The sequence below is a fragment of the Nicotiana tomentosiformis genome, chromosome 7, assembly GCF_000390325.3.
Source record: "Nicotiana tomentosiformis chromosome 7, ASM39032v3, whole genome shotgun sequence".
NCBI classification, from domain to species: domain Eukaryota; kingdom Viridiplantae; phylum Streptophyta; class Magnoliopsida; order Solanales; family Solanaceae; genus Nicotiana; species Nicotiana tomentosiformis.
In genome coordinates this window covers 49,136,445-49,150,650 of record NC_090818.1, presented here as the reverse complement: position 1 = coordinate 49,150,650, position 14,206 = coordinate 49,136,445, and the positions used below count along the sequence as shown (strand labels likewise).

At 35.2% G+C, this 14,206-nt stretch overlaps 1 protein-coding gene and 1 long non-coding RNA gene across 2 annotated transcripts; both read right to left on the bottom strand.

Annotated features, from left to right (window-relative positions):
* Positions 1-5,765: 5,765 nt before the first annotated feature.
* Positions 5,766-12,333, bottom strand: LOC104098991 (calcium-dependent protein kinase 2-like). The gene is made up of 8 exons (XM_009605852.4): positions 11,338-12,333; positions 10,044-10,187; positions 9,787-9,939; positions 7,387-7,502; positions 6,600-6,767; positions 6,369-6,496; positions 6,184-6,283; positions 5,766-6,104 (listed from the first exon to the last, which is right to left on the bottom strand). The coding sequence occupies exons 1-8, from the start codon at positions 12,017-12,019 to the stop codon at positions 6,030-6,032; spliced, it is 1,566 nt and encodes a 521-aa protein (XP_009604147.1). The 5' UTR covers positions 12,020-12,333; the 3' UTR covers positions 5,766-6,029.
* LOC138896486 (uncharacterized) lies at positions 7,015-7,321 on the bottom strand. The gene is made up of 2 exons (XR_011409689.1): positions 7,192-7,321; positions 7,015-7,093 (listed from the first exon to the last, which is right to left on the bottom strand). It is a non-coding gene; the product is annotated as an uncharacterized lncRNA (long non-coding RNA).
* Positions 12,334-14,206: the final 1,873 nt, after the last annotated feature.

Genomic DNA, 14,206 nt, shown 5'->3' with positions numbered 1-14,206 from the left:
AAATAGTAAAGCATATCGATTTCTGGTTCATAAATCAGAAAATCCCGACATTCATAATAATACGGTTATAGAATCAGATAATGCTGAGTTCTTTGAAAATATATATCCGTATAAAAAGGAATGTGAGTCGTTTGGTGAAGGATCTAAACGATCTCGGGAAGAAACAAAAGAAAGTACATATAATCAGGAGGATCCAAGACGCAGTAAACGTCAAAGGACGTCTACTTCATTTGGACCAGATTTTGTGACTTTCTTATTGGAGAATGAGCCTCAAACATTTAAAGAAGCTATGACTTCTTCGGAATCATTGTTTTGGAAAGAGGCAGTCAATAGTGAAATAGAATCCATATTGAATAACCATACATGGGAATTGGTTGATCTTCCTCCTGGAAATAAACCTTTGGGTTCTAAATGGATTTTTAAGAGAAAAATCAAAGATGATGGAACTATTGATAAATTCAAGGCAAGGCTCGTAGTCAAAGGGTATAGACAACGAGAAGGTCTAGACTACTTTGATACGTACTCTCCAGTTACAAGAATTACGTCCATACGGATGTTAATAGCATTAGCTGCAGTGTATGGTCTTGAAATTCATCAAATGGATGTTAAGACGGCTTTCTTAAATGGAGAGTTAGAGGAAGAAATTTACATGGAACAACCTGAAGGGTTTGTGGTTCCAGGTAAAGAAAATAAGGTATGTAGACTTGTTAAGTCTATTTACAGACTAAAACAAGCACCCAAACAATGGCATGCGAAATTTGACCAAACAATATTGTCAAATGATTTTAAGATAAATGAATGTGATAAATGTGTGTACATTAAAAATATTCCAAATCACATAGTCATTGTTTGCCTATATGTGGATGATATGCTGATAATGAGTAATGACATTGCCAACATAAATGCTACTAAGCGTATGCTCAATAGCAAGTTTTATATGAAAGACTTGGGAGTTGCTGATTTAATTCTGGGAATTAAGATCCATAAGACTTCTCAAGGTCTGGCATTGTCACAATCTCATTATATTAAGACAATACTTGAAATATTCAAGCACTTGGGCTTTAAAGTTGCAAAGACTCAAATTGACGTGAATCTTGCATTAGCAAAGAATAAAGGCCAAAGCATATCACAATTGGATTATGCTCGTGTGTTGGGATGCTTAATGTATATCATGAATTGTACACGACCAGATATAGCTTGTGCTATAAGTAAACTGAGTCGATATACGAGCAATCCAGGCCAATTTCATTGGATGGCAATGAAATGAGTTTTGGGATATTTAGAACATACCTAGAACTTTGACTTGCACTACAGTAAATTTCCTGCGGTGATTGAGGGATACTGTGATGCAAATTGGATCACCGGTTCAACTGATTCTAAGTCCACGAGTGGATATGTATTCACTATTGGTGGAGGAGCGGTATCTTGGAAGTCGTCCAAACAAACATGTATTGCCCGCTCTACAATGGAGGCTGAATTCATAGCCTTAGATAAAGCCGGTGAAGAAGCTGAATGGCTCCGGAATTTCTTGGAAGACATTCCATTTTGGCCCAAACCGTTGGCACTAATATGCATACATTGTGATAGTCAAGCGGCAATTGGAAGGGCTGGGAGCGTTATGTATAACGGTAAATCTCGTCATATACGACGAAGACATAAAACTGTTAGGCAATTACTCTCTAGAGGAATTATCACGATTGACTATGTAAAGTCAAGTGATAATGTGTCGGATCCACTTACAAAAGGCCTAACTAGAGAAGTAGTTGAGAAATCATCAAGGGGAATGGGGCTATGGCCGAGAACAAGTCATTGTGGCGGTAACTCTACCTAGAAGACTGGAGATCCCAAGATCTAGGTTCAAGGAGATCAAACAAAGTCATTAATGACGGTTCAACATTGTCAAATAAAATTTTAGTCCGTTCTCGTGATGAGACAATGTTCAGTACCAAGGATAAAGCATTAAGGCTTTTTAATAATTTCTAAATTTGATACGGGGTATATCAAATAGTGTATCTAAAGGATGACAAGTTTAGGAATCACCTATGTAAGTGTGAAGTGTTAGCCGCTTCAAGGAGAACTTTGTAAGGCCAGTTCTCTACGCACTTATGAAACCAGGCGGTGTTCATGGCTGAAACGAACACAACAATGAGAACCAAAGACGGTTAAGGGTTGATTGTGTGACTTATGGTTGTCTAGGTATACACCAAAGATCGACGGTTCAAAGATATCAAATCTACCGATTGACCGAGTATATCCGACATAAGTTCACTACGGAAAGTTCAAAGGGAAACCTACTTATCCAGATGCGATTAATCCTTGCTTGCAAATTACACAGTTTTTTCATGCATACTTCCGTGATATAGTCATTCCCCATTCATGTGGGGGATTTTTGAGGTTTTTGTTATTTAAGATGAAATAGTCTTAAAATGAGGGTGAATGGGAAATGGAGGAAAAATGAAATTTTTTGAGTAAAATTTTAAGGTTCCCCCTCTTGACAATGAGACATTGTCCCATATTGGAAGAGGAAAAGATTTTTGGTGGGTATATATATAATTGCTCTTCTTGTAGCTCTTAAAGAGTTAAGAAGAAAGCAAGCCTCGCGCCGTCGTCGTCGGCTTCGGCTCGGCTACGGATTCGGATTCGGATTCGGATTTGGATTTGGTCAAATGATTGATTGATTAATTTTTTGGACCAAATTTATTTGTTAATAGTAAATATTAACGTAAGATTATCCGCATTTGTAACGGATATGTTCCAATCCGTGTATTGACCACCAGCTGCAATAGCAGCCGCCTAATGCTCTTCCCACCATGGTCAAGTGCTTGCTCCACAAACAAACTAGTGCATGCTCCACCATGGAGGGTGGAGGGTCGTTCATCTTCAAAGTTGACTGCTATAAATATGTGCAGCAGCTGTTGAAGAAAGACACAACACCAAAAACTGAAAACGCTTTGGCTATACATTGCACTCCTTCCTCTCAGCATTTCCATACGATTTTCTGAGTTTCTACTCCTTTGTTCTGCATTGTTTTAATTTCAAACAAAGCAACTGTAAGTATGATTTGCTACCGAACTTTGTGTTCGCTGAAACACTGGGGTTTGAAGTACCGCTACACCAGTGTGTGATTCGTTCTATCCTGGGAGGAAATAATCCATAACCTTGGGTACTAGGAGGGATTAAATTCCTTAAGGAAACACTGTGAATTCAGTGGGCTCGAATTAATTACTGTTTCATTACGATAACTTATATTTCCTAGAATTATTATTTACAAATACAGCAATATTGGCGGGACTAATAGTTATACTTGGAGCTTGCACGATATCTTATGACGTAGTAATATTGGTTCGGAATATCCTTTATAGTCGTAACAGTGATGGAGTGCCTTGAATCATATGATTAGCACTTACAAAATCATCTTTTATAGATCAAAGTTGTATATATTGATAATTTAAACAATTTTAACCCTTTAACCGGATATTTTAAGTTACTATATATCAAACTTTCTATGAAAGATTACTTGTTATTGTAAATCAAATTTAGCCGATTTCCTCTATACAATGTCGATGTGTAGAACTTGAACTCTTATTGGTCCCATCAAGCCTCTGCATAAATGCAAATTTAGATACTGAATGTCGTAGCAGCACATTAGTCAGCGGACGAGTTGTTAACTTAGTTGAAGGAGTAGCAGTGGCATGTTCCACACATCATTCAGGGAAAGCTCTAAATGCTCTTAATCATTGGATTGATGTTTTCACTATAAGTTAAAATCAAGTACTCCTATTTTCCAGTTCAAATTAAAATTCGAAGTTATTTGACAACTTAAATTTTACTGTGTGATGATTTTATAACTCATTATTCTGATACTTATTGAAATACATAGGGTAAAGGAATCAGTACAAATGCTTAACTAGAGTATGTAAGGATAAGATTATTGAGCCAATCTCAGAATTACTCCTCTGGCAATTTGCGGGATCATTTAGAAGCACAGAGGTAAGGTAGTGTATGGTGACTCCAAGAAGTTCTCCCTGTTCACAATGGAGAAAGATATTAGTTGGATGATCAATATCACCTAGGTTATTACTTTCCCTAGCTGAAACCGCAACATGCATTGGACTCGATTTTGTGAATATGTTGAAATGCTAAGGCAAAATATCATTAACAGTTATATTATTTGGGATAGACCTGCTTCAGGGAGCTGAAAACTTGATACCGATGAAAGTTTTATAAAGAGAACTAGCAAGAGCGGCATAGGTGAAATTCTGCATAATGATAATGAGGTTATCATCTTCGCTTACACTTGCGTACTTGACTTAATTATTTCAATATGATAGTGGGTATTTCTCCTACCAAATACAAGATACTCAAGATGATTGGGTACTTAATTCTATGGAAGGATTTCATGTCTTTGTTGTGTAATCAAAGAGCTAACCAAATACTTTGCATACTTGACTTACTTATTTGCAGTTATTTGATTTTCTGTTTGAACTATTCTTTTTTTTTCTTTTCTAAATTATCACTGAGAACTATTGTTACCTAAATATGGTGTGCATCGAGCATTACTATGCATATGTAAACAAGTTAGTTTTCCCAAACAAATAAATGTTACTTTTTGTTCAAGACATTGCGACGCCTTCCGGTGGTGAAACAGTTGAGTGGGTAAGCTTACTTTATCTTTTTTCGAGTGATGATACAGCAAAAATGCATATTTTTGGAGACATAAATTGTTTCGATTATTAAATCACATAATTATTTGTCAATAATTCAACCTTGAATCATATGAGATCAAAAAAGCTTTAGTGTGTCTATACAACACTAAAAATATCTAATATGAGTAATTACTAGAGTCTTGATAGGTAATCATATCTCAGTGCTTGAGATAGAAAGAATATAATATATATCTTTAAACTTTATAGACTACCAAATAGGAAGCATAATCTTTTTTCAATTAATCATAGAAGAGAGGGACAAAAGGAAAGAAGGAAGAAAACATGCAATTTAGGGATTGGGATAATAGGGGTTTATTTGAAAGATGGATAATAGACAAAGATTACAGAATAAAGAAAGAAAGAAACGTCTATTAATGTCCCATACACCTTGCACCTTGATAATAAAATATGCACTTCATCTTGGTTGTAATTCTACTAAATATATTTATACTTTTGTAATTTCATTAATATATAATTTATTTTTTATACATGTATATTACTTAAAAAACTATTTATTCGGTTGCAAATTTTTTTTCATTTTTGCATAGACAGAGTTCCATCTTAAAATCAGTGTAATATGTAAAATTAGTTTTTTTATTGGTAAGACAAACTAATTAAAAGAAGTATCATATGTATCTACTATTTTTTTACTTATATTATTTTCTGTCGTTTATTTTCTGAATATTATCCGCGCATCGCGGGTATGTATACTAGTAATTATTATACAAAAGAAACCTAGTTTTAACTATTAAAACTAGAGAAAGATAGCCAAAGAATACTAGAGAACAAGGTAGTCACCAGACTGACTGCTTCGATTCTCATCATAATACATTCTAGCAAAAAGCGGGCGAGTGAGAAACACATTTTAGTGGAAGGGGGTAGCATGCAATGGTCCGCACCCAAACCAGCAATTAGGTAGGTCAACTTCCTCTGTTCAAGTGATTGAATTGAAACTTTGGCATAGAGCAAAGGGAGCCCAAGGAGAGGTTGTAGAGTCCAGCAAGTAAAGTGTACATGCATTAAAAATGGATATCAATTATCATGGATAAACAAACTCAATAACAAAAAATGAGGGGAAATCTTCAACCATTGAACGATCATTTCATACACTAGGAGTGGTCAAATCAAGCTCCAAACTAAGGCAGTTTACACAAGGGGAAAAAGAGCGCTCAGAAGTCAGAACAGCAAAGACTCTTTTGGATGGAAAAAAATTAGTACTAATGTACACGTTCACCACTGGAAAAGATAAAAACATCCCAACAAGTAATGGTTGCAATTCTGGTAGTTCATGCAATTTTCCCTGGTGGATGGAGACTCGTGCAACTAGAAGAGTTTGCCTGGCTGTTTGACTCCACTTCTCATCATTGCACAGAATTCCTCATAGTTGATTCTTCCATCCTGAAAATAATTTGACAGAATTAGCATATATGTGGCAAGGTTGAGTCCAACTATTTAGCGAAAAGCAGTGAAAACTCACATTGTCCGTGTCCACTTCAGTTATTATTTCCCTTATACAGGCTGGATCGCCTATTCCATGCTCTTCCATAGCTGTTTCGAGTTCATCTCTTGTGATGAACCTACAGTTTTAACACGAAAAAGACTGATCTTGGGATTCTAAAGGTCTGATCATGTTTTTACACTAGATATACACACAGTACGTACCCACTGCCATCTTTATCAAAATACTGAAATGCAGTATATAGATTTTCGTCTCTTTCTAGCCTGTGCTTATGCATGGTGGCGGTGATGAATTCAGTGTAGTCAATTGAGCCATTTCCATCCACATCGGCCTGAAGTTTACAAGACATGAGATATTGTTGCGGGCATATATTCAGTAATTGTGAAGGAAAGAAATGGTTAATACTGTAACATTTAGGAGTTGTTCTGCCTTACAGCTTCCATCAATTGCTTGACTTCAGCCTCTGTGAGCTTTGACCCAAGTTTAGCCAATCCGCTCCTCAGTTCTTCATAAGTGATAGTGCCGCTATTATCAGTGTCAATATTATGGAACATTGCTTTGAGCCCGTGAATTTCTTCTGCAGAGAGATTCTCGGCAATGACCTGATCCAAAAGACAGACAATGCAATGCGTTATTACTTGCAGAAGGAAGAAGAATACTCACGCAACCACAGGATCCCAAGTAGGGATAACACACGGGCCCGCAGAATATTAAAACACGATCAGTTTCAATTTGATATAGTAGTGGAACGTTCATGTATTAAATTGAAACAAATGATTGTCGACTTTCTGTAAGTTTGTTGTCCATGGAGAAAAAGCAGCTAATAGATACAAACATTTGGCATGTCAACTTACCAAATTCACCAATTCCAAAAGATATCACTCACAGCAAATACATTGACTAGAATGTGTACTAGGTTTACTGTTACCTTTCACAAAAACACAAAAATGTAAAAAAGGTCGACTAGCTTTATCCTTTTCAAGCAAATGATCATGCACACAAGTTTGAGTAAGAAAGCTGACATACCAAATTCACAAAAGATATGGTGCTCATGCTAAAATCTAATCATGTTCTTCACATATAATTTGCTTGACAGGAAGGCAACGAAGTGAGATTAAGGCAGATAAAATGAACGTAACTTGTACATGCAAAAAGGTGGTCCATTTGTCTTCTTTAGGAAAACAAAGCCAACGAAGCAGAGTTGAGAAATTCTAAGATTACCTTCAAAGCGAGTTTCTTGAGCTTGTTCATAGCTCTGAATTGCTTCATTCTTGAAAGGACAGCACCCTCTAATGGTTTGTCTGATGCATCACCACCTTCCTTCAACCATGGATGCTCTATCAATTAGACACACCAGCAGTAAGGTTAGAAAAAGACATAGCAAATTATACTGGCAACACATGTCTTTTTTGATGTTCTCAAGGAGTACATTTGCCCATGAATGCCTAAATTGTTGTGGGTTCTGATCTTTGAAATATTTGTTCTGCACAAAACAGTTAGAAGTCTTTTCGTAGAAATGATTAAAGCTAAGAAACAGGATTTTAAAAAGGGGAACGAATTCCCAGTGTCAAATAAAAAATAAGCTTCAAAGGTGAAACTGCAAGCAAAATTACCCCTATTAATTTGAGCTGCAAATAGATAATGTTTTCACATCTCGTCATTCTATATTTTCAAGTTTCAAAATTCTTGGCAGATGGAGAGTACAAGTGCTTCCCCACCCCCAAAAAAAATCTCATTAACAGGAAAGGAATGGTTTGGATGCTCGAGTGGCAAGAACACTCCCCTTCCAACCAAGAGATTGGGAGTTTGTGTCACCATGGGAGTTTGACAGGATCACTTTTGACTCTTTAGAAAGAAAATTTGGAAGGTAAGATTTACCATATCACTAAAAAAAAAGTACTACTCATTAACAGGAAAATGATTCAATGGGAACGTAATGCCATCAAAATGAATTATTTTATCTCATCGAAATAAATTCTCCTAGGTTGCATTGGATTCAAATGACTAAAATTAGTTTGCAAGCAAATTTTGTAGCTGTTTGCGACGGATATCACGTCTCTCAACTTTGACGTAATCCTTCCTACCGTAATGATATGACTAATAAATATAACTGGTAACAAAATGGATCTGAAAACAACTTAATGATTTATATATATAAATAATAGAGTACTCTGGTTATTATTTGAAGTCTCCAATGGCATAGGTGAGTTGTTGAGGAGTAGGACAAAAAATGGAGATTCCAGGTTTAAAATCCCGGTATAACACCCAGTGGGAGTCCATCTGCCCCAACCTTGGTGGGCAGGCTTACCAGACACTTATACTTGTGGGTTGTAATAGGTTGCTAGTGGATAAGCCGAGGGGCATGCAGGTTAACTGTACACCGCATTATAAAAAATAAACAAATAAAGTATCTCAAAGGAACCCCAAAGATAGCAGCAAGGACAGTATTATCACCTGTCCCAAACATAAATCATGTGATCCAGATATATGATGGCGTTTGTGAAGCCGGGAGAGGTTCTTTTAACAGAGCGTAAAGCTGCCCCAAACTAAAATTAGTTGGCACATCTTAAAAGTAAGCAAGAACTACCGCTGGCCAAGAAAAAGATTGATTTTCATATAAACTAATTTTGGTGGCAAGACCTTGTGTTTTGGCCCCATAAAATAAGAAACAAGCTATATCCGCTCTAGTTATTGGTTTTCTTCTTTAGATAACTAATTCTATTATTATGCATAATTATTAGTAATTAGCTTTTAAATAATCTATTTATGCAAAAAAAAAAAAAAATCATACTATTAGTGTAAGCAGGAAAGAGAATTAAAAGCTATTGAATCCATAAGAAACAAGTTATATCCGCTCTAGTTATTGGTTTTCTTCTTTAGATAACTAATTCTATTTTTATGCATAATTATTTATAACTATCATTTAAATAATCTATTTATGCAAAAAAAAAAATTATACTATCAGTGTAAGAAAATTAAACAGGAAAGAGAATTAAAAGCTTTTGAATCCATAAGAAACAAACTATATCCGCTCTAGTTATTGGTTTTCTTCTTTAGATAAATAATTCTATTATTATGCATAATATTTATAATTATCTTTTAAATAATCTACTTATGCAAAAAAAAAAAAATTATACTATCAGTGTAAGAAAATTAAACAGGAAAGAGAATGTGTTTATGCAATGTCCAACTCCTTTAACAAGAAGGTGCAGCTGTGCTTTACTTAATAACAAATCCAGTTCAAGATGCCAAACATAACTGAAGATAAAAGTAAACACCTAAACAAAGTACAGATTTTGCGAAAGAAAGTGGGAAGGCCGCCTGGGTGAAATAAAGCAAAATAATCTAACTGGAGGGGTGACGTTGCCTTAAAAGAGTTTGTGCTGCCTTGAATTTGTTTTCTACGATTAACTGCTAGAAAGGAGGGAGTATGCATGGAAAGACATAAAAGCATGGAAAGCAACAGGTCAGGCTACTGTACATGCAATTCCTTTTTTCCTAAAAGAAACAAATATGTGCAGTAATGTCAGAAAGGAGTTCTGAATCTATAACATGGAGGCTCTGCACTGAAATCCTTAGCGTTCTTAAAATCAAATAAGTTATAGTTTAAAGGCCATATACCAAGAACCTGTGCAGCTGTAATCCGTTTCTTTGGGTCTTTAGTCAGCATCTTCCGTACTAGGTCCTTGGCACTACTTGATACAGAGGGCCAAGGTTCACTTTCGAAGTCAATGTGTCCTTTAAGTATGGCATCAAATATACCCTTTTCGGTTTCTGCATACCAAACGAAGATACAATAAGTCCTTGAATCCTAGATAGTGACAAAAATTGTCATCTGTTATTATCTTAGACAACAAAAAGCGAGAGGATGACTTTACCTGCCCAAAAGGGGGGCACACCACTGAGTAGTATATAAAGCATAACACCTGCACTCCAAATGTCTATTTCCTTGCCGTAACTCCTCTGTAAGACCTCAGGGGCAACATAGTAAGCACTCCCAACTATATCCTTGTACAACTTACCTGCATGGGATTTTATATCCATTTACAAAAGGAAAAGAAAGCCGCAGGTAGAAGAAAGGTTAGCATTAGTAAGGAAGATAAGAAAATCACAAAGAAACTGTTAAGCCTCGGTACTTCAACATATTTGTAAAAGGGAAGGCGTTCATCGCAACTGAAGTAATCAGAAATCAGCTTACTAATACATGCAATCTGTATGCGACTAGTGTGTGAAATGCAACTACGGTTTCACAAACTTACAGACAATTTAACATTTGGATTACACCATGTTTAAAATTCTGGCTTCCTAAGCAAGAGTGAGAAAGAAGCTGAACAAGCGCCACATGGGGAATACACCTACATGATGATGTAAAAATGACACGTTCCAGGAAACCAAGTTTAAAGGGAAGTAATTCAAGAATAATCAACATATCATGCTAAAATACTACTCAGTACTCCCTTTGTCCCAATTTACGTGAAAGTGTTTGACTGGACAAGAAGTTTAAGAAATTAAGGAAGACTTTTGAAACTTGTGGTCTAAAATAAAACAATAGAAATATTTATGGCTAGAAATCATTTTATTAAGGGTAAGAAGTGAAATTTAAAGTTGAATTATTACTAAATATAGAAAGGTGTCATTCATTTTGGGACCGACCAAAAAAGAAAGAGTGTCACATAAATTGGGACGGAGGGAGTACAATATTTAGTTTTACAAATCGATTTACAATTAAATTCGGCAGCAAATTCTTTCTATTAATACTAAGGTTTTCACTGCACATTCTCACCCGACCATGCAGTGCAACAAGTGCCTAGTGAAAAAGGACATTAATCAGCAATGAAGAGCATTCATAGATGCTTGACGATTATACACATCCAACTAAGAAGATCCCCTTAAATGTTTCCCCGGCTATCAGAGATGTAAATGTTTCCACTAACTTACAGAAACATCAAATATGGCACTTGAATGGAGGATATAATACAAGATTGATATAGTTGTAAGTAATACGTGCACGTGTGAACGTGATCACATCTAAAGTTAACATTTATAGCTAAATGTTTAATCCTATTTCTGAACTTAAAGATCAAGCTTTTAGCCTTACAGATTCTTCACTAGCTTTACATGGAAAGGTCAGCGACTTGAAGAAAAAAGGACAATTATAAAGCAAAAATTTACCTTCTTGAATGAATACTGAGAGCCCAAAATCAGTAATCTTTAGAGCAGCATTTTCACTCTTATCAGAAAGCAAAAAGTTTTCAGGCTTGAGATCACGATGTAACACGCCCATAAAATTACAAACGTGCACAACATTGACAATAGCCCTACACATTGTTGCAGCAGCTCTTTCACTATAATGCCCCTTTGCAATAATCCTATCAAATAGCTCTCCACCTCCACATAACTCCATCACAAGATAAACCGATCCCTTATCCTCATAAGCACCTTTGAATTCAACAATATTAGGCTGTCCACTCAAATGTTGCATAATTTGAATCTCTCTCCTCATATCATCCTTATCAGCCTTAGTAACAAGTTTCTTTTTTGATATTGATTTACAAGCATATTGTTGACCAGTTGATATTTCAGTACACAAATATGTAACACCAAATTGACCCCTACCCAATTCTTTTCCAAGTGTATAGTGCACCCTAACATCTTCATATGGCTTACCAAGAATTGTACCGTGTGCAGAAACTGGTTTTGGGCTTGGTGGGGGCCTTACAGGCAATTGAGATTCCGGGCCTGGAGATTTTGTGTACTGAATTTCAGTTCGATGGGGCCCAACTCCTCCTGATCCGTGGTGGCCGTTGGCATTTGACTGTTCAGGTTTACTTTTGCTTGAACAGATATTACCCATTTATTAGATCTAGCAAAAAAGAAGAGCTGATGAACTGAAACTGAGGTAGATAAAAGAAAAAATCAGGAAAAAGAAGAAACCCAGATAGAGATTGAAACAAAGATTGGAAATTTAAGTAGAGGGATTGATTTGATTTATTCTTAACAAAATGGGAGAGAAGGTTGACTAAAGCTTTGGTTTGGTCAAGCAGAAACGTGAGCTGAAACGTTAAATCTAAAGTAGTATATTCTTTAAGACAGGCGAAGACGATGAGAAAGTGCGGAAAACAAAGTACAAAGGCTTTTTTATTTTTAAATTTTAAGGAAAAGATAATTGGTGGATGTTAGTGCAAAAAAGGCAATAATAAAAGGAAACCATGTATGTATATATATATATATATATATATATATATATATGAATTGTATAAATTCTTTACGCGGTTCGTAATGTATTTTTCATAAAATTCATAAAACCCTGTATAATATTTCATAAAAATATTATACGAATATGATATATTAATAATACTGAAATTAGTAATGTTGAGATTATTATTTTTCAATTGTGTGATTTGATATATTAAAAACAATATATATTGTATTTTTAAAAACAATATATCTGTTTATAAAATACCCTCCACAAAAGTTGAAAAGATTTTGAAAAATGTTTGCTTATTTATGTATTAAAATAAAAAGTATGGCATTGAAAGGGCAAGTCTGTCTAACCCTAAAGAATAGCAAGATGTATAACTAATACATGTGTTAGTTATGCATATGTTAAAAACACTATCAAATAAAGAATTAATAATATCAAAACTAATACAACTATTTTCCTAATTCCTACCAAACACCCCTATCAGTATTATTACAATCATTTGTGTATTAGCGTGAAAGTCTTACGTTAAGTAGGCCAAATCAAGTAAAAACATATAACTTGCATATAATGTTCATACTAAATCATATTAATATACCATAATTAAGTCACTACTAAAATAAAAAATGTATATTACATACCCTATAGTTAAACAGGAAATATCGATATACAAATATATTTCATTATCTATTGATTTAATATAAATATTTAATACACGTAATTACCACAAGTTGGCCCAAGCGTCCTAGTGCGAGACCGGGATTAGAACTGAGGAATGTTAAAATTTTCGACTCTAACCTCTAAAGAAAAATCAGGTATTACAACAAGGTTTTTTTTCTTCAAGTTGGATATGCGGTGAATAGTGTAAAGAAAATGCAAATTAAAGAAAGATCTTTGACAAGGGCGGAAGCACGTTGATTGAAGCGATGACATCCGACAACACGCTTCGTCGATGATTTCTTTTTTAATTAATATGTATGTAAAATAATATGCAAAACAAAGTAACACTTAAATAGAGATGAAATGAGACCGCTTGACTAAAGATTTTCATTGGCTCGCTGGTTTAGCAATGCAGTTTTCCAGGTGGAAGTCAAGAGTTCGAATTTTGACCATTATTCCGAAACAAAAGCCACTCAGGTATTAAACGGGCCGGGCTGGCCCACTAATACCCCTGTTCAACACGGGTCAGTCCGGTTCGGCAAGGGGTAGGGGTTGTGCCGGACGGGGTCAGATTTTTTTTGTCTACGAGTGCATCGGAACCCGGCTAGCCCGGTAACCCGTTCATGGATTTTTACCGGGTTCCAGCCCGGTTACTGATAGTTTTTTTTAATTTTTACCGTTGTCAACAGTCAAATTCAAAATGGCCATTTTTTTTTACAGTTTTAGCCATTTCGGTCTACCCTTACTAAAATATCCCCCACATAATTGATAAAATATATTTTTAGCCTTTTAAAAAATATAGATAGCACCCCTTTTCTTCATTTTTTTCTTACAACTTGTTCTCTTATTCTGCTCTAATTCTCTTTCAATTCCCTCTTGATTATTGAATTGCTTGTTGCTCTCAAGTTCTTAATTAATTATTATTTCATGTTTTATCAATTATTTACGGTAGCTACTACAAAATTACTATTATCAAGTGAAGTGTGGTATCATAAAATATTAATTGAAGTGTGATATCAAATTTGGTGTGGCATCCAGACTCCCGTTACTCTCGTTCCATCGTTTTCTCTTCGTTGGTGTTTATTATTTAGAATTATTAATTTAGTTTTTTAAATTTAATTTACATAATGGATATATTTAGAGCAGTAAAAAAAAGTGCGTACTAGTAGGGTGGTACCA